We start from the raw sequence: 27,745 nt of genomic DNA, 5'->3' as shown, positions 1-27,745 counted from the left end.
TAGTACCGAAATCCCATAGTCAGTTCTATACTCCCTCACTTTCCTAGGAGCAATCTTTCAAACGCATCATAAGGCAAGAATATCGAAAGATCTCAGCCAAAGTGACCCTTCGGGGGACTCGTACGGCATTGCAGTGCCAGCCCGACGAGGAGCAACCACCCTATGATGAAGCATGACATCCCTTTGGATGTGTGAGTGCAACCAGTAATAGTCTTGTTGACTGTCCTATTTACTTCCTAGATCCTCTTCTTTGTTTAGATCTTCTTTAGGAACAGTGACCCTCCAATTTAGAGAATGCTTTATAGTGTGACCTTGCTGACCCTGCAAAGCATTATCAAGATCTTTGGTTACTCTGGAAAGTGCTCTGATGCCCTGCACAGGGTGTGGACCATGCTCTTAAAGACAGCGCTAAATAAATTAAATGTACTGTCCAAGTCAAAGAAGGAACAATGATACCAACCTGACGGCTAGGCCAGCTATGAAAAGACCAATCGCCACAACATCCATCTGGTTCCAGAACTCGGTGATGTACATCCTGACTTTAGTCACAAATCTCATATCTTCGTGGTCATAGAGGAGCTACAAAAATCAACAATATTATGTTTTAATGCTTCTATAAGTGTGATCTTTGGATTATTATGTATCTTTATAATATTGAATTTCTTTAATGCTGTTAAGAGCTCTGACACCCCTGTGGTATGGATCATGTCATAGAGAAATTCTAATTAATAAATAACATTTCTGCTCAAACATATCATGAGAACAATGCTAGACATCACAAACCCTTGAACCAATCACATGACGAAGCCGGGTGGGACATGGACCCTCCTCAGCACACATGATCCAGCTCTCTACAGATGGCTCAGAATCGAAAGGAATCTGCCACAATCTGTATGACACCCAAATACGTGACAATTTAAGCTTTATTTCGATTAGGTCAATCATAAATGCCAATTACCATAAAATACAGTAACCACCCAAATACACTTATGATGTGTTTAAGGAGGACTAGCACTTTCTGCAAAATAATAAAGTACAGTTTGGAACTATGTGAACTAAATATACGTGAAAAAGTAATTTTGCTAAGGCCAAATTGAATTCTAACATAGACCTAACATCTGGTACCACCCGCTACACTGACCCCTTTAGAAAGGGACTATACTCATACTCAATATAGGTAATACGAATAACCAGGGATCATTGGGGGATGTTTTTCTACTGCAGATAGGGGTCTCATATGATACTTATTTGAAAGCAAAAGATGCACCCCTCATCAGCCAGGATTACTTAAATCCAGTGGCACAGTGAGCCCCGGACTCATGTCTGGGCATACCCGGGAGCACTTAGGGCAAGGAAGCAAAAGACACATAATTGATGGACGGAATGCAGAACAAATCAAAACATTCACCCCCATTCAAGAGATCTGGGGGAAATCCATCATTCTTTAGTTCACCATGCCACCCCAGTTTAGACCTGGCCATATGCAAATCAGTCTTGACCCTGTGCCTCATGGGAACAGTCCAGCCCAAACTGGCAAGCCAGGTCCTCCCTGGACTGGAAACAAGCATCCTAGGACCGGTTTCTGGCATTTCAGCCGTCTTCAGCCAGGCTTGCTTGATTTTCAGTGGCATGGAGAGCAAGGGACCCACGTCTGGGCATACCCTTCCCACTCGGGGTGACAAATGCAAAACAACAATTGATGGACAGAATGCAGAACAATGTCATACATTCACCCCAGTACAGAGATCTGGGCCTAAATCCATTGTTTTTTTGCTCACCATGCCATTCCAGTTGAACCCAGCCATATGCAAATCAGTCTTGACCCTGTGCCTCATGGGAACAGTCCAGCCCAAACTGTCAAGCTGTGTCTTTCCTGGACCGGAAACAAGCATCCGAGGACCGGTTTCGGGGTTTCACCCCTCATCAGCCAGGATAGCTTGAATACAGTGCCACAGTAAGCCCGGGACCCAAGTCTGGGCATACCCGGCGCACTAAGGGTGAGGAAGCAAAAGACACACAATTAATGGACGGAATACAGAACAAATCAAAACATTCACCCCCAGTCAAGAGATCTGGGTTAGACCATCATTCTTTTGCTCACTATGCCACCCCAGTTTAGACCTGGCCATACGCAAATCATTCTTGACCCTGTGCCTCATGGGAACAGTCCAGCCTGAACTGCCAGGCCTGGCAGTTCGGGCTGGACTATTCCCATTGGGTGCAGGGACAAGACTGATTTGCATATGGCTGGGTCCAAACAGGAATGGCATGGTGAGCAAAAAATCCAGATCTCTGTACTTGGGTGAATGTATGACATTGTTTTGCATTCTGTTCATCAATTGTTCTTTTTGCATTTGGCACAATAGCAATAGGCATTCCTGAGCATTGCTGGAGTTGGCATGGTGAGCAAAAAAATGATGGATTAGGCCAAGATCTCTGTTCTGGGGTGAATGTATGACATTGTTCTGCATTCTGTCCATCAATTGTACTTTTTGCATTTGTTACCCCGAGTGGGACGGGTATGCCCAGACGTGGGTCCCGTGCTCTCCATGACACTGCACTCAAGCTATCCTGGTCGATGAGGGCTGAAAGCCCTAAACCGGTCCTAGGATGCTTGTTTCCAGTCCAGGGAGGACCTGGCCTGGCAGTTCGGGGTGGACTGTTCCCACTGGGTGCAGGGTCAAGACTGATTTGTATATGGCTGGGTCCAAACTGGAATGGCATGGTGAGCAAAAAATCCAGATCTCTGTACTTGGGTGAATGTATGACATTGTTTTGCATTCTGTTCATCAATTGTTCTTTTTGCATTTGGCACAATAGCAATAGGCATTCCTGAGCATTGCTGGAGTTGCGTCGTGCTTGTGACACGGTTCCAGCAATGTGTTACCTTTACGCCAACAGATGTGTGACGCATCTGTCAATCCTTGTGCCACGGTACACCGCATTGCAAATGCGACACATCCGTGGTGGTGCAAGGGTTTTTTGCATGACGCAATTGAACTGACACATCTCTGCTAAAATGCAGAGATGTGTCAGTTCTTTTGAATCTGCCCCTAGGATTATAGGTAAGTGTACATTAAACACCAAACAGAATAGCAAGCTCATCCCAAAAGAGACATAGAAAGATAAATTAAAAATACAGAACTACACTCTGAAAAAAGATTCCCTAAATAAGCTTGGCCACTTAATCATCTGTCCTGTAATCTGAATCAAGATAAACATTTCTTGTAAAGGTATGTATGGTTCTCCACGTAACTTCCCTACATATGTAAGCAATGGAGGGAGACATTTCTTATAATAGTTGCAGTATATTTTTTACCCCTTGTAGAAAGGGCTCTAGATTTTAAAAGAACACAATCTTCCAGTAACACTGCTTTAACAAAGGAGACAATCCGCATGAAAACAGACTGCTGCAAGGTGACAAGTAGGTTTATAATTAGCAAAGAAATAAGTAAATTGTTTTAAGCTTTACTGTTATCGACATAAAAAAGTAATACCCTAATACATCTAAATATTGTAAAGTCTTCCCTGTTGGACAAGAATGGTTTTGGGAGAAAGTTGGAAGGGAAATAGTTTTATTGATATGGAAGTCTGTATCTAAGTTAGGGAAAAAAACTCAGATGGGTTAACACTTTCATTTTATGGAAATTTGTATGCCCTCCCTTACAAAAACATTGTCTGTATTTCAATAACTCTGCTTGCTGAAAGGATTTAAATGGAGGCTACTTTCATTTTGAAAGTACAGTTTTCATGCAGAAGAGGGTCTCCTTAAGACTTTTTTAATCGCTTCTAAGAAATCGTTTACAATTTGGATCTTGAAAAAAGAGTTTTCTGAAGTATTCTTCGTAAGTAGTAATGGCTGTGAGATGTTCAGTTTTCAAAGAAAACTGCAGTTCTGCTTTCACCAAATAGTGGCGCCCGAGGAGGATGGCGGCGCTTCCTTAGCTCTCGCCGGGACGGTGCGAACCACGAGCGGCTCCCGCCGCTTACACTTCTCTAGACGAGCCGGCTCTGAAGTGTGACGATGCAGGGCGTAACGGGTGTCCCACGGAGGGTCTGGCTTTTTTGAGAAAGCGTTTCAAGAGCATTTTGAAATATGTGCCCCATTCTTCCCTCAGGAGCGGACGCCCTTTTAGCTTGTGGACGCTCCCATTGACGGCCGCCCTAACTGAAGGGACGACACAACGATGATTCCTCCACTCACGCTGCACTTTTCAATTACTAAGGTATGCTTTTCACAGCATTGTGTTCATGTTTAAAAGATTACCTAATTGACATGGCGTGATCTTGAGCTCTTCAGGACACTCTGTTTAAATAATATAGGAGCCATTCTTCGTATAAGAGCACTATTTCCTGCATCCTACCTCAGTGACTTTCTGGGAATTTGGCACACTTTGTTTTTATATGGGGAGGTTGAGGAGGGATGACCCTTGTGCTGTGCCTCTTAAGCTGAAATTTATAAAACAAATCTACAGTTTTTACAAAACTAGCTGCCATGGTGGCTGCTTCAGTCGCCTCTTCTCCTAGAAATGGTGCATCCTCTGAATCAACCCATGGCATGCTGCCCTCAGGGAAAGTCTCAACAAAGTGTTTAAAAAAGGACCCGCCCTCTCCTGTAAAATCTCCCCCTCCAGTCTCTCTAGATTTGCTACTAGTTGAAATTCGCACTCTACGCCCTTTCATGGAGGAAACAAATAACAAATTACCATACCTTACTGAAAGATGGTCTCAAATGGACGAACGTTTGTTTGTAGTGGAACGCAGTGTCCCTTCCTTCAGTGAAACCGAGAATAAAGTAAACTCTCTTCAAACCCAAGTTTCATCTTTACAAAAACAAGTTGAAGAGTTGGAAAACAGGAACAGAAGAAATAATTTATGATTTTTTGGTTTGCCGGAAAACGTGGAAGGATCTGACCCACTCACTTTCTTTTCATTCCAGAACTATTAAATCTTCCTGAGAACACCTCTCTAAACATCCAGCGCGCCCATCGACTAGGTCGCCTGCCTGCTGCAGGTTCTTTGCTAAGATGTCCTGTATTTTTTAGAATATACAGACTTACTCAAAGTCCTCTCAGCGGCAAAATCAATCAGTCGTATTTCCTGGTCAGGTCATGCTTTATTTTTCTCTCAGGACTAGGCCAAGAGCACAGCTGACAGGCACAAGGAATTCTTTCACATTTTAAATTTTTAAGTTTTAAATATAGAAACAACATGACTAGATTTGAGGATCCCTCTAAATTGAGAAGCTTTAATAATTCCTGCAAGTTGGAAAATATGAATATTTCGGGACCTGCGTCCTCTCATTCGAAATAATATTTCAGATTCTTGATGTACTCCAGAAATGTTTCTCTTTGTATTTTGCAGAATGTGTTGTTTTGCTGTTTATGCAACTTTTTGATCCTTTGTTCTTGATATTATTGTTATTGATAATTCAAGTTGACATGCCTTCTCCATTTCTCCCCTTTTAGATCACCCTCGAGGAGAGTAGATTGTCTATGGATCCTCTGAAAATCTCTGCCATATTGGACTAGCTGATTTCTAAGTTGATCAAGGGGACCTAGAGAATTTTAGGACCGGCTAATTTTTATAGACCATTCATAAACAACTTTGCAGACAACCATATATCGTCCACTTTGAAGACGGAGAGCTTAACTAAAGCTTTTTCTTGGGTACCTTAATGCCCTGGAGGCCCTTACCAATCTCAAAAAGGCTTTCATCCAAGCTCCTATTCTCAAATTCTGTGGTGGTGATAGGTTGCACCTGCCTCCCTTTCTCTGTGGGCGTCCAGGCAATTTAAAATGATCACAGATGCTTCAAATTTTGCTTTCCGACCAGTGCTACTTCAGCTAGAGGAAGAGGACAACCTGGAGTATAAATGTTTTTATCTCTTCCACGCCTTTGATTCAAGTGAGAAACGATATTTGGTTCTGAAATACAAGCTCTTGCCCATCAATCATCCTTGTATGGAGTGCCAACATCTTTTAATGGGAGCAATCAAACATTTTAAGGTTTGGATGGACCATAGAAACTACCAGTTTTTTCAGAGCATGCAATGAAGTAGCAGCAGACAAGCTCACTGGGCCTATTGATTTTCTCAATATGATTTTTATGTTACTCACATCCTTGTCATACACAATATTCATGTCCAGAGGGGACATTTTGGTTGAGAAGCCTGAGACACATGTCCTTTTGCTTACTGACACTTTGTCAGTCTGTTTAGCAAAGTCCTTTTTACAGCATATGAGAGACGGCCATGCTCAGATCTGTGCAGAAGACCTTGATGCTCTGTAGAGTCAAGTATTCTTGGCCTACCTCCAGAATCCATATTTTTCCAGCTGGCTTTGTTGATCCCTAATAATGTCCTTCAAAACGAGTTTCTGGGAATGTGTCATAACACTGCAATAGCAGGTTACTATGGGGTTAAATCAACTGTAGAGATAGCCCTACATTTCTTCTGGTGGCCTACTGTAAGCAGGGAGGTAGAGCTTTATTTTAAATCCTGTCAAATTAGTGCACACTTCAAGGGAGCCTTTTGTATTTCTCCAGTCTTTCTCTTATCATGCATGCCACATGTTTTCCACTGACTATATTGTGGATTTACCTCCGTCGGCAGGAAACTGGGTGATCATGGTCACAGCGACTCCCATCAGTGGGCATGATGGCAAGGACATTTCTGGCTCTTATATTCTCTTATATCTCTGGCTCTTATATTCCTAACAGAGCTTCTAATTATATGTGATCAATCTAATCATATTTACCCATCAAGCTCTGTCTTCAGGTAACCATACACAAACCAGTGGTCAAAATGAGAGGGTTAACTAGGGTCTTAAACACTAACATAGGTGTTTATGAAATGCTATTCGCAACAACTGGGCAGAATACTATCCCTTAGCAGAGTTCTGGCATAACAGTTTTAGTCACTCTGCTTCTAAGGTTTCTCCATTCTATTGTAGTCAGGTTTTACATCCCCATTCCTTTCCATCTTCTTTGGTGTCCATTTCTTTTGTGCCTGCTGCAGCTGATATACTAGAGAGACTTGACTCTGAAAGAAAAAGTATTGCCCAGAATTGACAAGATTTCAAAACTGCAATGAAAAGCTAAAACTGATAAATAAGAAGACCGGTCCCAAACTTCCAGATGGGAGAAAATGATTAGCTCTCTTCCAGGTTCTGGCCTACTCGAAAATAGTCAGTCCAGTTTTGTTCTGCAGTTTTGGTCCCTTTGTAAAAACCAAACAAATCAACATTGTTGCTTTTAGGCTCCATCTTCCTAGCTTTTGGAAGATTCATCCTAACTTTCATTTCTCCCAGTTCAAGTCTTTTGATCCGATCCTTTTCGTCAGAGTTCACCTCCTCGCCCTGTTATTGTAGATGGAAAAGAAGGATATGATGGGAAAGCAGAATACCAAGTTAGCGAAATCTGTGATTCTGGAAGTTTCAGAGGTTAGTTGCAGTTTTCTGTTTACCGGAAAGGCAATCCTGCAAGGAAGCATTCTTGGCTTCCTGTCTCTTCTGTCCATGCCACCAGATTGGTCAATCATTTTGTTATGGCCCTTCCTGGCAAGTCTGGGGCCTCTAGAGCAGGGTATACTGTTGCAGTCACAATGTTTCTGCCACCCGTTGCCTCCCACATGCCCAAAAACCACAGTACCTTCCATCGTCCTGTGGTTCCTGGGGCTCAGGAGGTGCACATGAACCCTCAACTGCAGATTGACTAGGCCCTGCCTTTCCTCATGCTCCTGGGCTCTTAGCTGGTGTTCCTTGCTCCTGCAGCTCCAAAACTGCAATCATCTGTCTGAGGGTTTGTTATTGCATGTTAGAACTACTCTGCTGCTTGACCATTTCGAGTTTTTATTGTGTTTTGCTTTTCCATCACAGCTGTTTTCGCCTATGTTTTTTTCTGCTTTTACTAATACTTTGTGTTTAATGTCATGTAATGTTTTAACGCAATTTCTTTTTGCTATTCCTTTCCTATTTAAAGGGTTCAATATTGTTGGAGTGAGTGTCATAACAAAGACTTGTTCCTTTGCATGTTTCCTGGCTTCCCTCACTTGCTGATCCTGACTCTATCCTCCTGAAGAATTCAGCAGTTGGATTCTGGATTTCTGGCTTTCCTCAATCCTTTAAAGATTTAGTTCAAGAAAGAGGTGTTTTATGCCTTTGGCTTTTTTGTCCTTTGAAGGAGGACACTTGAATACCACTTATTCCAGAGTGTATGTGACATCATGGCTTTGTGAAGCAGTGGCACGTACATTGGACTGAGGAAGAATGGACCCTTATTAAGGGAAAACGTCCAGACCTAAACTGACAAGAAGCACTAAGTCTGAGACATGCAGGACAGGACAGGGAGAGGCATAGAATGGCATTGAGCTAGGAATGCACATGACACACACTTGCTCAGGTAGCACTGAGACATGCAGTACAGAACTTGCACACTAGAAAAAGCAGACAAGGGCATTGAGACAGGAATGCACACAACACATACTCTTGGACAGGCAGAGACAGGTGGAATGCCATGCATTGAGATGGTAATACACATGACACACACTTGGAGTGGCGAATATTGATGTTGAGACGATTCAGTTACACAATGGAACAGGGAAACACTGACATGCCCACTGTAATCGAAGCACAAGGCATGCCGGCAAAACACATAAGTCTGTTCAGTGGTTGCAATGCTTAACATGCCAATAGAGCCTCTAATTGGGATATTTATTTATTTATTTTAAAAGTTTTATAAAGCACGAACATGAGCCGTAAGGGTATCAAAGCGCTGTACAGAAAGGCAGAATACGACTGGCAGGTAAAGGCGAAAATACTAAACAAATAGTAGGTTAACAAGCACAAGTACAAAAAGAGCAAACCAACAATGTGGTACATGTAATTAACCAAAATTGCATCGTTGAATGAGAGACGCATGTTGTCGACATGAAATAAAAGTTAGTTATGATGGCTTCAGATTGATGGTTGTGAATGATTATTCAGGAGTAACAATTTGACTTGTGTTTTGAATGACGAGGTCAAAGGGTTAGATCCGATTTCCGGGAGAAGAGCTATCCATTTTCTCGGGGCAAGACGAGAGAAGGAGCGTTTGTAAGTTCTTTTCTTTTTAAATATGTGGGGTTTCAGCAGGAGCATGTTAGAGCTTCTTATGCCCCGATTCAGACCAGAAAGTTCAATTTTATTTTGCCAGGTAAGCAGGGGTATTATAATGAAGAGCTTTGTGCGTCAAGCAGGCTATCTTCAACCAAATCCTAGCTTTGAGCGATAGCCAATTGAGCTGAATAAGGTCAGGCGTTATGTGATCATGTTTTCATAAGCTTGTGATGAGTCTGGCAGCTGGGTTCAGAGTAGCCCTTAAGGGGGGCCAGTCTAGTTTTGGGTAACCCTACCAGGATCACAATTCCATGTTCCAGGCAGGAGATAACTAGGGATTAGACTCCTAGCCACAAGTCCTCAGGAGGCAGGAGCAGCTAGATGTTCCTAATTGTTTTGAGTTGGTGCTTGGCTCCCCTTGTTGTTGCACTAATGTGGTCTTGCATATTCAGAGTTATGCCTATAGATCTCGTTGAGTGAACAACATGAGGGACCCAGTTGAGATTGGTAAGTTGTTTGATCCAGTCTTGAATGGGTGCAGAATGTTTGTTGTGGGCAATCAAGAGGAATTCCCTCTTGAGAGTATTTAGCATAAGGTGATTGTGAGCTAACCATTGTTGAGTTTTCAGAAGTGCCCAGTTCAAAGTTTTGATGTAATACGATGAGGCAATTTTCATATACAGTTTAGTGTCATCTGCGTACAATATGGTAGTGTACTTTTGAACGGTTCAAAATTTCAGAGAGGGGTTCCATGGACAAGTTGAAAAGCATGGGAGAGAGTGTGGAATCTTGAGGCTCTCCAAATAATACCGGCGTCCTGTTAGCGAGGGATTGGTTCACTTTGATTCTTTGTGTTCTTTTATGTAGGAATACATCCTGGTCAGAGACCTGCTTTCTCCCCCAGCAGCTCCGCTATTGTGCCGCTGACCTCGCTCACCTGGTTGCTGGTATGTGTTTGAGGCCTGTCCTGCTTTTTATTTTTATCTGCCTTTTGTCTAAAAGGTCCCTGTAAATTGTCTCTTCTGTCTTTTTGTATTCTGTTGTATTTTGCCTGTTTTATATTGTTGGTACAGTCTCTTCACACCTGTGTTATTGTTGTGCCCGTTTTTGCCGCCCTTCCCACTGCTGCTGCCCCTATAGCCCCTCCCTCTGCCGGCTCCCGCTCCCACCTCCCAGCTCTGCTTCCCTTCCCTATTTAATGGCGGCTGCACAGCGGCCGTGCCGCTGGCGCGCAATTTTCACCCGTCCGTGACCTGACCGTGACCAGCGCCAGGGACCCTGGATCTTCGACCACCCTCCGCTGCGACTCAGCTACCCTCCTTGCACTTAACCCTGGAAGAAACAACAACTACCCAGCTGTCCACGCCGACCACCACCCACAGGCAGTTTTCCTGCCGTCACTTCCACCAGACTTTCACCACCCTCTGCACCCCCATGGCCACACCCCCCACATCTGACGCTAACACCACCGAAACCCTCAAGTGCATACTCCTCAACGTGCGCCCCCGCACAGACACGCTGTAGAGATCTAGGACCTCCTCGACACCCTTTCACCAGACATCACCTTCTTTACATAAACCTGGTCCAACTCCACCTCCACCCCAGGCATCACCACCGCCATCCCGGATGGATACAAGATCCAAAGGAAGGACTGCCACAACCACCCAGGAGGAGGACTTGCCATTGCACACATGAGTTCCTCCGACTCATGACCTCCAGCTTGAGTGACAGGCAGCCCACCACCGAACACCTCCACTTCCAGATCCAGACCATCCCCAGAGCAACCCTAAGAGGCACCCTTGCCTACAGACCTCCTGGACCTCAAACGGCATTTACCATTGCCGACCTCATCGTGCCCCATGCCATCGCCTCCATGGACTACATGCTCATCGGAGACCTCAACTTCCACCTCGACAACCTCAGTGACCTCAACTCCACCTCCCTCCTGGAGAACCTCACCAACCTCGGACAGAAACAACTTGTTATTACCCCCACCCACAAGGCAGGACATACCCTCGACCCCATCTTCGCAGGCGGTAACAACATCCACTTTAGCCACACAATGCAACCCCCATGGACGAACCACCACTGCGTACATGTCAACAAACCCACGCTGCCCAAACGTGCACCCCGCCCTCCACGAAGACACTGGAGCAAAGTCACTGAGGAGCAGCTCAACTCCACCCTCAACTGCAATGCCCCCACCACCTCGACCGACACCAACCTCGCAGCCAAAGAGCTTCACAGATGGATCACCAACTGCACAGACAAACTCACACCCCTATGTAACCCCGACACATAGCACCCCTGAAAGGCCACCTGGTTCACCACTGACCTCGAAGAATCCAGACACACCTGCAGACATCTCGAGAAGAACAAGAGAAACAGCAAAGCCTCGGAAGACCGCACCACCTACAAGAACGCCATGGCATAATACCACCAATGCATTAGATCCACCAAAAGGACCTTCATCCAGAACAAAATCTTCGCCAACTCCAAGGAACTCTTCAGCGTCATCCAGGAATTCACCAAACTCCCCGGCGAAACCACGGATATCACCCCCTGCAAGGACCTCTGCAAAAAGCTTGGATCCTACTTCCATCTGAAAATCAAGAGCCTCTATGACAACTTCAAAGACCGGACACCTGACTCTGAAACCACTCCTGCTTCCAGTAACGCCAGCCAGCCCACCATCCCCTCCTGGACTCCAGTCACCACCAAAGACACCATGTAGACCATGAAAGGCATCCACTCAGGAGCCCCCACAGACCCCTGTACCCGCAAATCTTCCACAGAGCCGCCTCCACCATCGCTCCAGAACTACGACACACCATCAATGCCACCTTCAAAACAGGCATCTTTCCTGACAACTGGAAACACGCAGAAGTCAGACCCCTACTAAACAAGCCCTCAGCAGATCCCACGGACCTCAAGAACTACTGACCCATCTCCCTCCTCTTCTTCTCGGCCAAAGTCACTGAGAAGACCGTCAATGTCCAACTAATAAAATTCATCAATGAAAACTCCATCCTCGACCCCTCCCAATCCGGATTCCGCAGCAACCACAGCACCGAGACTGCTCTACTTACTGCCACAGATGACATCTGCACCCTCCTCGACCAAGGAAACACCACAGCCCTGATCCTACTCAACATGTCTGCAGCCTTCGACACCATCTCCCACCGCACACTCGCCAGACTCCAAGACGCCGGCATACAGGGAACCGCCCTCGACTGGCTCCACTCTTTCCTCACTAGCAGAACCCAAAGAATCAGACTGCCTCCCTTCCTTTCCGAACTCAAGGAAATCAACTGCGGAGTACCCCAAGGATCGTTCAACATCTACATGCCCCCCCTCGCCGCCATCGTCAGACAGCACATACTCAATTGTATCCTATGCCGACGACACCCATCTCATCCTCTCCCTCATCATGGACCCCATCACAACCAGACTCAACTTCCAGGAAGGAATGAAGGACGTTGCATCCTGGATGATCAGCAGCTGCCTGAAGCACAACTCGGAGAAGACAGAGGTCCTCATCCTCAGACCCTCCCCTTTTGCATGGGACAAATTCATCTACTCTCTCTGTCTGTGCTTTCACTGATACCTTGCAGCACTGCAGCAGCAGTGCCTGCCTGCAGCCCCTTCACCCCCACGGACCACGCCCAAAACTTCAGCATCATACTCGACTCCTCCCTCTCCATGACAATGCAGGTCAATGCAGTCGCCTCCACCTGCTTCAACACCCTCTGCATCCTCCGTAAGTCCTTCAAATGGATCCCCCCTGAATCAAGGAAGACTGTCACCAACGCACTTATAACCAGCAGACTGGATTGCAGTAACGCCCTCTACGCCGGGATCAACAAATCTCTATTCTGCAAACTCCAGACCATACAGAACACCGCAGCTAGACTCGTCCTCGGCATCCTGCGTCACAAACACATAACCCAACACCTGCGTAATCTCCACTGGCTACCCATTGAGAAGAGAGTAACTTTCAAGATACTTACCCATGCCTACAAATCTCTCCACAACACCGGACCCCAGTATCTCAATGATAGAGTCTCCTTCCACATACCCAAGAGGAACCTCCGATCCGCCGACCTCGCCCCCGCCACATCCCTGTGCATCTGCAGAGCAAGAACGGGTGGAAGAACCTTCTCTTACATCGCGGCCAAGACCTAGAACAAAGCTCCCGATCAACATCAGGCACCCCCCCCACCCTACACATCTTCAGTAGGACTCTCAAGACCTGGCTCTTCGACTGACTCCCCCCCAGCACCTTGAGACCCTCACAAGTAATTAGTGTGCTTAAAACCCCCTAATTGGTTGATTGATTGATTGAATGAGGCAAACCAATTTAAGATAGGGCCCGATAATCCCATTCTCTTTTCAAGAAGATCAATGAGATTTTCATGTTTGACTGTGTCAAACGCTGAGGACAGATCAAGTAGAATATGTAGGCAGTGTGAGAATTTGGCCTGATATATGCTGTCCACTAATTATAGTGGGCACCTTGTATCAGTCCAAACAACCCCTTATGGTGAATATGTTAAAGACAACCTTTATTTAAAGCTATCCTAGTGGTAGCTATGGAGAGCAGCCTTCAGGCTAAGTCTTGAAGGAATGTGAAGCAGATTGTTTTACCAGTCTATAATCTCTTGAATGATCCAATGAAAGGACAACCACACCAGGTATATATTTAAAATATATGTATTTAAGATAAAACACACCCCTCTAGTCTCTTTCTGAGACTGGAGTTCGAAGTACTTAATTTACAAGTTAGCAATCAACAGTAATAGCACAAATACACGTTTGGGCCCTAGGGGCGTACCAAATCTTATACCAATAAAGTGGTATAAGAACCACGACTGAACTAGACACAAGGCCTAGAGCCTGTAGAATTGCTGGGACCCAAAGGAACCACCCAAGGTAGTGACACAGGGGACCCACGAGGGCCGGGTGCAGTGTGTGAACAAAGCCACGGGTTCCCGTTAGCTTCTATGGGCAATGTTGCGGTTGGAAATGTAAAGATTAGGGACACTTAGGAATGAGTCAGGACCAAACCCTTTTGGACATAGGAAGTTCTAGGGCCAGCACCCATGGGAGCACCGGGAAGCCGGGTGCATAGATGTCTTTTGGTGTCGGGTCGCTTTGTCGATTTCAATGGAAGCTGGCGAAGAAGTGCTGCTGCCGTGAAGAGGAGAAGTTTCCGAAGCGCTTCAAGCCTGGATCTAGGATGGAAGGAACCTGAAAGCAGAGGGGACAGAGTCTGGGTCACTTACCAGTGATCAAGGGCACGATATACCAATGTCCACTGATGTCGGGTGCTTCAGGTGAGTTGATGGATGTCTTGACTCTTCAGCCACGAGGTCCAGGAGGTGCTGATGATGACCAGGAGCTGGATTCAAGCTGTCCCACGATGTCTATCAAGAGCTGCGGTATCGACGACCAGATTGGGCCCAACAAGCCTTGACAACGGCAAGTCACTTAGAATCAGAGAAAGTACGGCAGTGCAGACCAGCAAGGTCTGGGGGACTCACCCAGCGAAGGTAATTCGGGGCACATCTGGAGCAACCAGGAAAGCCCAATCAGAAGAGGAGTTGCCTTCATGGGGACCTACTAGCCAATGAGCTAGCGATCGCGAAGGAGCCTCGAGCGGTCACACTGGAAACTGGCCCACGGGTCACTCGTGGAGTGGAGGCCAGAAATCTTCAGTGCAGGAGATGCTCAAGACAGGGGCTACTCTGAGCCCAAAGCACAACTTCAAGGAAGACCAGGAAGATGATGGAGCTGCAAAAGATCATGGTGTCCAGGGGTCACGGTTCCACGTCACCCACAATAGCCACGGGCCTCAGCTTTGTTGTGGACTCAGGGTAGCCTTGGGAAAGTCTGGAAATCCACCTCTGATGATGCAAAGACTTTGGCGTCCGGCGGGAGCTTCAGCGATGCAGTCAGTTGCTTCTTTGGTGCCTGCCAAGCAGGGGTGTCACTCCTTGACCCCAAAGGAGATTTCTTCAGTCTTCTAAGCAAAGTAGAACATCGAAGGTCCAGGATATATATTGCAGAGTTTCATCCAGGGTAATCTAAAGTCGCAAGGACTGGGTTCCCATACTTATACAAAGTTTGGGAGTTGGACATACTCTAGGGACCCACCTATTGGAGGGTTTGGAAAGAGGGGTGGTTACACCCATTTCCTTAGTCCAGTTTCACACCAGAGCAGGGGCAGGTAGCCCCTGCAACCGGTTTGAACTGGACTACGCACAGGGACACCAAGTGTGCCCCCAGTGCAGGACTTCAAAGCACCAGAGAGTGCTCCTGCCCAGCTCCAAAACACATCTGCCTGTCTGGGGAGATGGTTACACCTCCCTGGGACAGGAAACCTATTGTCCAGGCCTCCCCTGCCAGAGTTTCGGTCAGCAGCAGGAGGCCAGATCCGTGTCTGTGGCAGAGGCATCCATTTTGTGCTGCCAGGGCTGTAGAAAGTCCTACCGGGTTAGACCAGTGTGAACATCTCTCCCTCTACAAGGGAGGAATGCTACCCCCACTGCCAGAACTGGTGGGGGGGTAGTATTTCAAAGCGTTTAACACCAAACACGACATGTTTCCGTGCAGCCATCCCAAAGTTAGCATTTACAGTGAGGTTATAATGCACTTAAGAGTATATGGTCAGGCTGCACCACAAGCAGCATCAGAGGAGGTACTCCGAACGCTGCAGAGGGGCTCTGCTCATGCAGGGGCACCCTCTCACATAAAAACCAAGCACTCTGCCTTCAGGATGTTAAGGCCTGCCGTAGGAGTGACTTATAGGTTTTATATGTGTGTGCAATGGTAGTGATATAGGTATCCTATACCACTGTAAGGGGTGCAAGCACCACCTTACCCAGGCTGCAGTAGCAGACCTGAGGTGTCATTTTGGAGTGCTTCCCAGGGGTGGCATAATACATGCTTCAGCCCCTGGTAGGCCTCTGAGGTACCTATGCCCAGGTACATAGTATACCATATACTAGGGGCTTATAAGGCACTCCAGAATCCAATTAGAAATGTACCTAATGTACACGGAAACCATTTTAGAGAGGAAGCAGCTAGGCTGGGGTCCTGATTAGCAGGGCCACAGCCAGACTAAAGTCGAAAAACAGTGAAACACAAGCGAAAAGTGGGGGTACACATGTGAAGCAGATCCTACTCTCCTACAGGCAGGGTTTGTGCTTGGTACCTCTCAGCCTGCAGACAACTTCATACAGAGACAACCACCTGGAACAAGGTGCCACAGAAGCAACAAAACTATCCAGTATAGCATGAATGATGTGTTCTAGTAATATGTTTCTGGGCTTCCTTACCTGCCGCACTTCCTCACAAACTAAGCTGAAGCTCCAGATGTAAAGCAGGTATTCATTCCGGGAAGGGTTATTCTGAAAATCCATCATCAGAACATAGGCGAAGAGCCAGAGGAATCCTATGTATGATGCCACGTTGTAATAGAAGATCACCACTGGGGCAGTGACGAAAGCACACAGGTTCTGCCAAGTGCTCAGTGTGCCCGACTTTTTTGATCTGTAGGAGAGGAGAGATACACATAAGTGTCATTGAATTTCCATTAATAATCCATTGCATACTATCCCATCTCCATCATTATTAGCTCACTTCCAATCCTTGCAATAATCTCTCACAACTTACATAAAGGGTTATTTAAGTTTGCTCATACTCACCATGCATGCTCAGCTTTAAACAATAAATGAATCTAGTGCTTAGAGAGAAAAGAAGGAAAGAGGAGAAAGGGAGATATGGAATAACTGTGACAATAGGAGAAAGTATGGATGAAAACAACTGCAAAAGTGTGATAAAGGGTTTTGAAGGTCTCTGGAGGTGGACAAAAAAAGGATTAGGTTGAATGAAGACTAGAAATCCTTGGAATTCAACAAACTTGATATTCATAAGCGCTAGTAGTGGCTTCTAAAGAAAATGTTGGGCACCAGCATGTATTCTTTTACAGATAAAGCACTGTATGAACCTAGGGTAGAAACAAGGGGAAGTCAGATATGGATACAGACAGGCTAGGCATGCATTGCTCCTGCAGTCAAAGGAAGGGGCTGGTGAGGATGCAGGTGGATGACAGACTGTTGCAGTGAGGACAAGAACACTGACAGTGGCCAGAGGAGGGAGCTGACATACTGCTGCAGCAGTGAGTACAAAGAGGCAGTGGCAGCAGTGAGGAGCACTCATATGTACTGCTGAAGCAGTGAGTGCAAGGGAGCAAAGAGAGTGCATGGGGGTGCAGACAGGCACTGCTGCTGCAGTGCTGCAAGGTATCAGTGAAAGTACAGACAGAGGGAGTAGATTGATGGTCCTATCGCAGTGCTTAGCTACAGCACACACAGAGTAGAAGTGGACAAACAGTGCTGCTGCAGTGAGTGCAAGTGAACTGAAAGACCACAGATAGATTAGAAGTGGACATACAGTACTGCTGCAGTGAGTGAAAATGAACAGAGAGAGCACATAGAGAGTAGAAGTAGGAAGACAGTGCTGCTGCAGAAAGCACAGAGAGAGTAGAAGCGGACAGACAGTGCTGCTACAGTGGGTGTAGGGGAACACAGACAACACAAGTCGACAGACAGTGCTGCTGCAGTGAGTGCAAGTGAACAGAGAGCACACAGAGAATAGAAGTGGGCAGACAGTACTGCTGCAGTGAGTGCAAACGAACAGAGAGCACAGAGAGAATAGAAGTGGAAAAACAGTACAGGTGCAGTGAGTGCAAGTAAACAGAGAGCACAGACAGAGTAGAAGTGGAAAAACCGTACAGGTGCAGTGAGTGCAAGTAAACAGAGAGCACAGACAGAGTAGAAGTGTAAAAACCGTATAGGTGCAGTGAGTGCAAGTAAACAGAGAGCACAGACAGAGTAGAAGTGGACAGACAGTGCTGCAGCAGTGAGTGCAAGTGAACAGAGAGCCCAGAGAGAGTAGAAGTGGACAGACAGTACTGCTGCAGTGAGTGCAAGTGAACAGAGAGTACAGACAGAGTAGAAGTGGACTGACAGTGCTGCTGCAGTGAGTGCAAGTGAACAGAGAGCCCAGCGAGAGTAGAAGTGGACTGACAGTACTGCTGCAGTGAGTGCAAGTGAACAGAGAGCCCAGCGAGAGTAGAAGTGGACTGACAGTACTGCTGCAGTGAGTGCAAGTGAACAGAGAGCCCAGAGAGAGTAGAAGTGGAAAGACAGTTCTGCTGCATTGAGTGCAAGTGAAGAGAAAGTCCAGAGAGAGAGCAGAAGTGGACAGACAGTGCTGCAGCAGTGAGTGCAAGTGAACAGAGAGCCCAGAGAGAGTAGAAGTGGACAGACAGTACTGCTGCAGTGAGTGCAAGTGAACAGAGAGTACAGACAGAGTAGAAGTGGACTGACAGTGCTGCTGCAGTGAGTGCAAGTGAACAGAGAGCCCAGCGAGAGTAGAAGTGGACTGACAGTACTGCTGCAGTGAGTGCAAGTGAACAGAGAGCCCAGCGAGAGTAGAAGTGGACTGACAGTACTGCTGCAGTGAGTGCAAGTGAACAGAGAGCCCAGAGAGAGTAGAAGTGGAAAGACAGTTCTGCTGCATTGAGTGCAAGTGAAGAGAAAGTCCAGAGAGAGAGCAGAAGTGGAAAGACAGTTCTGCTGCAGTGAGTCTAAGTGGACAGAGAGTATAGTGAGAGTAGAAGTGGACAGATAGTACTGCTACAGTGAGTGCTAGTAAACAGAGAGTACAGACAGAGTAGAAGTGGACTGACAGTGCTGCTGCAGTGAGTGCAAGTGAACAGAGAGCCCAGAGAGAGTAGAAGTGGACTGACAGTGCTGCTGCAGTGAGTGCAAACGAACAGAGAGCACAGAGAGAATATAAGTGGAAAAACAGTACAGGTGCAGTGAGTGCAAGTAAACAGAGAGCACAGACAGAGTAGAAGTGGACAGACAGTGCTGCAGCAGTGAGTGCAAGTGAACAGAGAGCCCAGAGAGAGTAGAAGTGGAAAAACAGTACAGGTGCAGTGAGTGCAAGTAAACAGAGAGCACAGACAGAGTAGAAGTGGACAGACAGTGCTGCAGCAGTGAGTGCAAGTGAACAGAGAGCCCAGAGAGAGTAGAAGTGGAAAAACAGTACAGGTGCAGTGAGTGTAAGTAAACAGAGAGCACAGACAGAGTAGAAGTGGACAGACAGTGCTGCAGCAGTGAGTGCAAGTGAACAGAGAGCCCAGAGAGAGTAGAAGTGGAAAAACAGTACAGGTGCAGTGAGTGCAAGTAAACAGAGAGCACAGACAGAGTAGAAGTGGACAGACAGTGCTGCTGCAGTGAGTGCAAGTGAACAGAGAGCCCAGAGAGAGTAGAAGTGGACAGACAGTACTGCTGCAGTGAGTCTAAGTGAACAGAGAGTATAGTGAGAGTAGAAGTGGACAGACAGTACTGCTACAGTGAGTGCAAGTGAACAGAGAGTACAGACAGAGTAGAAGTGGACTGACAGTGCTGCTGCAATGAGTGCAAGTGAACAGAGAGCCCAGAGAGAGTAGAAGTGGACAGACTGTACTGCTGCAGTGAGTGGAAGTAAACAGAGAGCCCAGAGAGAGTAGAAGTGGACAGACTGTACTGCTGCAGTGAGTGGAAGTAAACAGAGAGCCCAGAGAGAGTAGAAGTGGACAGACTGTACTGCTGCAGTGAGTGGAAGTAAACAGAGAGCCCAGAGAGAGTAGAAGTGGACAGACTGTACTGCTGCAGTGAGTGGAAGTGAACAGAGAGCACTGAGAGAATAGAAGTGGAAAGACAGTACTGTTTCATTGTGTGCAAGTGAAGAGAAAGTGCACACAGAGAGTAGAAGTGGAAAGACAGTACTGCTGCAGTGAGGTTAAGTGAACAGAGAGCATAGAGAGTAGCAGAGGACAGACAGTGCTGCTGCAGTGAGTGAAAGGAGCAGTGATTATTGAATGGGAGGAGACATTTCTCCAGTCAGTGCAAGAAGTCATTGCTTGTGATTTTTTAAAGTGGTGGTGCATTATCAACGCCTCTGATTACAGTGATGTCAGCACAACTTTTAGTATGGGGGTTCTCCTTCCAAGAAATATTTGTAAAGAATTTGATATAATAGCGCATATTACAGAAAAATATTCATACAGATTTGCTCAAAGGCACTTGAATGCAGGCTACTGAAGACCGATGCTTCCTGGAGTTGAATCCATTTATTACTAAATGGGTAGAGGTTACGTCAAGTATGTCACTGTGCCGCTACCAGTATTTGTTACATGTTTGTCCCAGCACCCCTTACACCAAGGACCATGGTTAGGCCCATATCTGAAAAGTTATCTCTGCTAAGTTAGAACCAGCATGTTCGCATGGTTGCCTCTCCTAGCCCCATATACCATTGTTGCCTTCCCTAACTCCAAGAATTTACCTCAAGAAGGTCAGTGCCAGCATTTTGTTATGGGTATCCCATATGCCAAGAGTTTCCTCTTGTCTGCCAACTAGCATTTTGCCATGGGTGCCCCTTATGCCAAGAATTATGACCAGTATATTACACTATCGGCAACTGGACCTGATTCAAAGAAACTTTACAACTCTTTGTTTGGATACCTGGAGTTTAATCAGAGCAAACATCAAAATAATGAACTATATGGTCCATTGCCTCTCTATACTATACACATCTTTATATTCTCCTCACTGTTCCACACTGTGTGGTCACTGAGCACAGTCAAGATTGTGAAATGGCTATTGTCACTAATTTATGATTGGGCATATTTCATAGATAGTTTATTTCAAAAGAGATCACACTGGCAACAGTTAGAGCTCATACAAGAGCCGTACATCTGTGCAATCTGTTATACTTTCATGTTTAAGTCCTGATATTCCTGCTCATACGGTGAGTGCTTGCTGGCGGGTGCTCTCATTAGACCTGTAACTTCAGGGTCAGTCCTGTGCTTCAGGACAGCAGTGGCCACCTCTCTGGGGACATGGAGCAGTGTTATGTTCCTGGGTAGGGCCCATGTAGCGAAGCTGCTCATTTCTTACATTGTCTTCTTTTTCACCTGGTTGCTGCTGCTGCCCCTGTCGCTACTGCTGACCCTCTGGTCAGGAGCTCGAGGTCCTCCACCCGCAGCCTTCTGACTGCGCCTCATCTGGAGGTGGTCTAGTGGTAGAGCATCACTGCTATGCTGCTTGACTGCCCTTCTGTATTTCCTTTTCCGCTTTTCTCTGCCTCCTTTAATTTTTCTGCTGCTTCTGCCGTTTTGTTTTTCTTTCCTTTTTCTGTTTTCAGCTTCTTCATCACCCATGCCACTGCGTACCCTCGTGGCCCAGCCCTCCTTCAATGACCTTTCCTGCTCCCCGTATTCTCTGCATCACAGCTGTCCAGCCCCCTAGCATCAGTTACTGCTGGCATGCCAAAGGCAAGTCCATCTGCACCCATTCACACCCGGACCGTGCCCAGAGCCCGGTACCCTGGTTCTCAGACCTTCTACCACTACGACACCAGCACCCTCCTCACCCTCAACTCAGAACACCACCCCACCTGCCATCCCGTGTCACCAAAGGAGACCCAAGGACCTTTTTCCTGCCAGAACTGCAGCCACGCCTTCACCCACGCCAATACGCCAGCTCCTCTTGCCGCCCAGCTGACCAACAGCACCGACCAGCGCAACTTCACCCTCCTCAACACACTCTCCCTCCACAAACATGCCACAGAAATCTGGGACCCCTTCAACACCGCCTCTCCTGACATCGCCTTCTTCACGGAAACCTGGACCAACCCGTTATGGACCGGACATTGCCACATCCATCCCCGATGGCTAATAAATCACCTACAAGAACCGCGCTGACCAACCAGGAGGAGGCATTGCCATCGTCCTCAAGAGCACCCTTTGACTAACCACCTACTCGAACGACCCAATGACAACCATGGAACACCTCCACTTCTTGATCCAGACCAACTCCAACACCACCGTCTATGGCACCCTCATCTACAGGTCCCTCAACCCCCCGTCCTTCACCAACGCCGTCGTAGACCTCATCAAACTTCAGTCTCTCGCATCCACCAATTACATCCTACTCGTAGATCTCAACTTCCACCTGGACAACCCCAGTGACCAGAAAACTGCCTCCCTACTGGAGAACCTTGCCAACATCGGACTCAAGCAGCTAGTCACTGCACTGACCCACAAAGCCGGACACACACTCGACCCCGTCTTCTCCACCAGTGGGAACATCACCTATAGCCGCTCCACCAAACTCCTTTGGACCGAACACCACTGCATGCACTATGCCTTCGCCATTACCACCATTCACCACCACCCTCACCGTCCCCCATCGTAGCTAGAACAAGGCCACTGAAGAACCTCTTGCCGACTTCCACAGCACGACCACACCTCCATAATCCAACAGACACCAACACAGCAGCACGCGACCCCCACCAATGGATCTCCAACTGCGCCGAAACACTCTGGCACTCCTTAAGAAGACACCAGGCAAGCAACACTCCAAGAAAGCCAACTGGTTCACTCCCACCCTCCAGGAGTGCAGACGCACCAGCAGATGACTCAAGAATAGATGGAGGAACAACAAAACCAGAAAACTACGCAACCTTCAAACCCGCCGTCAACGCACACCACCTTCTCCTCTAAACCACAAATAAAATAGCCTTCGAAGACAGAATCAACACCAAAGAACACAACAGCAAAAGAACTCTTCGCCAACGTCATGGAGTTTGCCAGGCCCAATAGCAATACCCCAGATGTCCCACCCACCCAAGCTATCCGCAACAAACTCAGCACTTTCTTCCACCACAAGATCAGGCAGATCTGCAACAGCTTCAACACCCAAGACCCTGCCACAATGCTGACTACCATTGCACGCAACCACGCTGCACCCCAACAGATTGTGCTCAACTGTCCTCCGCTCACCACAGAAGACACACTCAAGACCATAAAGAGCATCCACTCTGGAGCCCCATCGAATCCTTACCGGTATCACATCTTCCATAGAGCAACCGCCTCCATCGCCCCCGTGCTTTGCTGCACCATCAACTGCTCCATCGAAACCCCCACCTTCCCTGACAACCGGAAAAATGCCGAGATCAACTCCTACTGAAGAAGCAGTCCGCTGACCCAACAGACCTCAAGAACTTCAGATCTATCTCTCTCCTCCCCTTCCCAGCAAAGGTCATTGAAAAGGACATTAACGCCCAACTCTCCGAGTTCATCGAAGAGAACCATGCCCTGGACACCTACCAGTCTCGTTTCCGATGTAACCACAGCACTGAGACCGTATCCCTCACCGCCGCTGACAACATACGCTCCCTCCTTGACTGGGGCGAAACTGCAGCCCTCATACCACTGGACTTCTCTGCTGCCTTCGACATCGATTCCCACCGCACCCTAATCATGAGAATCCACTACACCCGTATCCACGACAAGGCACTGGACTGGATCCACTCCTTCCTCACCGGCAAAACACAGCGAGTCAGTCTACCTCCATTCCTCTCAGAACCTATAGAGATCAGCTGCGGAGTTCCCCAGGGCCCCTCCCTGAGCTCCTCCCTCTTCAATGTCTACATGGCCCCCCTTGCAGCCATTGTCAGAAACCACATGCCTAACACCGTCTCCTATGCCAACTACACCCAGCCGATCCTCTCCCTCATCAATGAACCCACAGCCACCAGAATCAACTTTCACAGTGGAATGAAGCCCATTGCCACCTGGATGAAAGACAGCTGAGTCAAGCTCAATTCAGACAAGACCAAAGTACTCATCTTGGGACCTGCCCCCTCAGCCTGGGATGATTCCTGATGGCCCGCTTCACTAGGAGCCCCTCCCACACCAACGGACCATGCACACAACTTCTACATCATACTGGAATCATTGCTCACAATCAACCCTCAAATCAATGCTGTATCCTCATTCTGCTTCCACACGCTCCGCCTGCTTCGAAAGACAATCAGATGACAGACAACCATGCACTTATCACCAGCAGACTTGACTACGGCAACACACTCTATTCCGATGTCACCCAGAAACAGCTCAGAAAACTACAGAACATCCAACATGCAGCAGCCAGACTGGTCCTCGACATCTCCCCGCCTCAGCCACATAACACAACACCTCCGACAACTCCATTGGCTCCTAATCAACAAGAGAATCACATTCAAGCTCCTCACACATGCGTACAAACCTCTCCATGATGCAGGACCAGCATATCTGAACCATCGCCTTGCATTCCACATACCCGCCAGACAATTTCGGTCCACCCAACTTGCCCTAGCCACGTCCCACAGATTCACATGACCAGAACAGGAAGTTGATCCTTCTCCTACCTCATCGCCAAGACTTGGAACACCATGCCCATCCACCTCAGGCACTCCCCATCACTGGCCCAATTCAGGAAGGATCTCGAGACCTGGCTCTTCGACAGAACCTCCACGCCCAGATGGATCAGCAGCTCCCCCACCCACCCAGCGCCTTGAGACCCTCATGAGTCAGTAGGTGAGCTATACAAACCCCGATTGATTGATTGAGGACATTGAAGAACAAGAAGTTAGATTAAATATTATGAAAAATTGCAGACATGCAGTTAATCAGAAATTATTACATTACAGCCTCCCACCAACGGGTTGGAACGTTACCTTCGTGGTTGAGGCGCATGAAGCATTCAGAACAGATGTATTCTACTCTTGGGTTAAATTCCCAGCTGCGGATGTACGTGCAAAAGTGTTTCACGCTGACATTGAAAATGGAACACCAGAGGAATATTTTCCATATGTGGACATGGAAATTTTGATAACTTACCAATAACACAAAAATTGGTTTAAAGGTGCCCTCCCCCATGCCGTAGAAAATGTGAGACTTGGACCACTCAGTAAAAAAGGAGAGACTTGGCCACTCCTAGCTGCCTATTCAATACATCCTAATTTTGATGATTTAGACACAGTAGAAATAACAACACTATACAAAGATCTAGTGAACATTTACAGAAATCTAGTGCAGTACATTATGTGTACACTATCAGTTAAACCTGTGCGGCCGGCTCAGGCTGCACAACGACAATTGGCTTCTATGGGTTTGACACTGGGTTCAAGCCTGTTTGATGAAGGAGGTTACCCCGAAAGCGGTCACAGGATGCTTGCTTCCAGTCCAGCGAGGACCTGGCTTGGCATTTCGGGCTGGACTGTTCCCATGAGGCACAAGGTCAAGACTGATTTGCACATAGCTTTGTCTGACCTGGGATAGCGAAGTGAGCTAAAGAACGATGATGGATTCAACCCAGATCTGTGACTGGGGGTGAGTGTCTGAAAAGTTTCAGCTCTCCGTCCATCATCTCCTTGTGTTTGCTTTGTTTTCCCTACGTTGGCAGGGTATGCACGGACGTGGGTCCCTTGCTCACTTTGCTACTGGATTCAAGCTAGCCTGGCTGATGAGGGGTGTTACCCTGAAACTGGTCACAGGATGCTTGTATCCGGTCCAGGGCGGACGTGGCTTGGCAGGTCGGGCTGGACTGTTCCCATGAGGAACAGGGTCAAAATTGATTTGCATATATCTTTGTCTGAACTGAGGTGATGAAGTGCGCTAAAGAATGATAATGGATTCAACCCAGATCTGTGACTGGGGGTGAGTGTCTAAAAAGTTTCTGCGCTCTGTCCATCATCTGCTTGTGTTTGCTTTGTTTGCCCTAAGTTGGCCCAGATTTGGATCCAATGCTCACTTTGCCACTGGATTCAAGCTAGATGAGGGTTGTTACCCCGAAACTGGTCACAGAATGCATGTTTCCTGTCCAGGGAAGACATGGCTTGGCAGTTCAGGCTGGACTCTTCCCATGAGGCGCAGGGTCAAGACTGATTTGCATTTAGCTTTGACTGAACTGGAGTGGCGAAGTGAGCTAAAGAACGATGATGGACTCAACTCAGATCTGTGACTGGGAGTGAGTGTCTGAAAAGTTTCAGCATTACAAAGCTGAAAGAATGCTTGCCATGGGCTCATGTTATTCACACATTGAGTCATCAGCATGTTGGCTATCACATTGAAGGGAATTCCATGGCCGAAGAGGCCACAAAGGCAAAATTTAGCATTGCCGCTGATGTGGCAGTTACTCGTTCAAGTACATGAATAGAGAGAGATATCTGGGTAGCCATTGTTGCCGCTTGCAACAACACCCACCTGCCGAAAGGTTTTCCACTCACGTACTCCTACAAGTTAGATGCCCAAAATATTCTGTGTGCTCAGATTCCAGGAGTGGGGATAGAGTAATACCAAACACTGCTCGTAGATTGGGTTTAATACTAGGTGTACATGAGGGTCTGTGTTCAGCACACGCAGGAGTTACTGCTACAGGTTCATTACTGAAGCATTGCTAATGGTGGCCTGGTCTTAAAAAACAGACCAAGAACTTTGCCCTCAAATGTGACGTCTGCCAGCAGATGAAGGGCTCAACCATACCAAGTTCACCTTAGACACCCCTATTGATCTCAGACAAGCCTCTAGTGGTTGTTTATTTGGATCACTGTGGCCCCTTAAACTCAGATGGAGCTTATAAGTACATCTTGGTGGCAATGGATTCATGCTCCAGAGTCCTGTGGGTTTGGCTACAGTGCTCAGCTGACGCTCAAATTCTTATAAAGGATTTGCTAGTCTTCATTAGGACATACGCAATTGGCATACTACATTCGGACCAGAGCCCAGCTTTTAGCTCTCGGGCTTGCAAAGAAGCCATGGGAAGTTTGGATGTGGCCTTGCTGTATTCTTCCCCCTACCATCCTGAGGGAAATTCAGTAGTTGAGAGGAAAAACCGTGCAGTCCTTAAAAGCAAGGGTATTAGGTTCGGTTGATAGTTGGGTCAATCAGCTTTATGGGGTCCAGAGAGCACTCATTAACATGTCAAGAAAATCCCTGGGGGGTCAAACTCCTTAGAAACTCCTGTTTGGGGTGCAAATGTGGATAGCAGACCTCGACAATGTCAGCGCAGTGGCGGGGGAAACACAATTTGACATAAATGAATGTTTAGCTGTTTTACATGAACTCAATAAATTCCAGGGCGCACAAAGCAATGTCCAAGTAAAATTCACTGTCACTGGAGAAGTGAAGGTCATACTTGCAAGACCTGCCTGAGTCTCAAAGATTGGCGACCTAGTCAGAGAGAAAACTGTAGACAAAAAATAATGTAGGCCATCTTGGTAGCTGTCCTGGCTGTCGAAGGTTCTAGAACTGTACTTCTTCATGCCCTTGCCAGTCGCAGAGACAAAAGGTTTGTCTCCATTGGTCAGATCAAACCATACCATGTTGCCGATTCTCAACAGTAGGCCATGTGGGTTTCTGGGTTGCCGCCGCACTTCTCTTGCTATTGTTCAGGAAGTTCAGATGGAAGCTTTAATAACTACAGAAGATTCCTCTCTCCAAAGTGAAGCTGTAAACAACAATGAAGTGATACTTCTTCTTGTTGAAACATCTACTACTGTACAGTCAACAAGTACAGAAATCTCAATTCGAAAAATTGACAAAGTAATCTCCTAGTTCTATAAAACCTACTGAGCTGCTGAGAATAGACTGGATGGCGTCTGCCTACTTCCTGCTTAATGATGACTTCTCATTGGATTTAAGTGAACCAGAGCTGCAACCACCGCCTCTCCCTTTCAAGCTCTGAGTGTATCTTTGGCTGAAAAAGACA

The 27,745-nt window shown here is 47.0% G+C and overlaps 1 protein-coding gene across 1 annotated transcript in view; it reads right to left on the bottom strand.

The window, feature by feature from the left end:
* Positions 1-27,745, bottom strand: part of LOC146808503 (transient receptor potential cation channel subfamily M member 2-like) — a 637,932-nt gene that overhangs the window by 388,420 nt on the left and 221,767 nt on the right. The window contains exons 7-8 of the mRNA XM_085623963.1: positions 16,436-16,649; positions 461-579 (exon numbers count right to left, since the gene is read on the bottom strand). Of these exons, the coding sequence (XP_085480089.1) occupies positions 461-579; positions 16,436-16,649 (333 nt within the window). The remainder of the gene's footprint in view (positions 1-460; positions 580-16,435; positions 16,650-27,745) is intronic.

The sequence above is a fragment of the Triturus cristatus genome, chromosome 8 (assembly GCF_964204655.1).
Source record: "Triturus cristatus chromosome 8, aTriCri1.1, whole genome shotgun sequence".
Lineage (NCBI taxonomy): Eukaryota > Metazoa > Chordata > Amphibia > Caudata > Salamandridae > Triturus > Triturus cristatus.
This window is presented reverse-complemented; position numbering and strand designations above follow the sequence as displayed.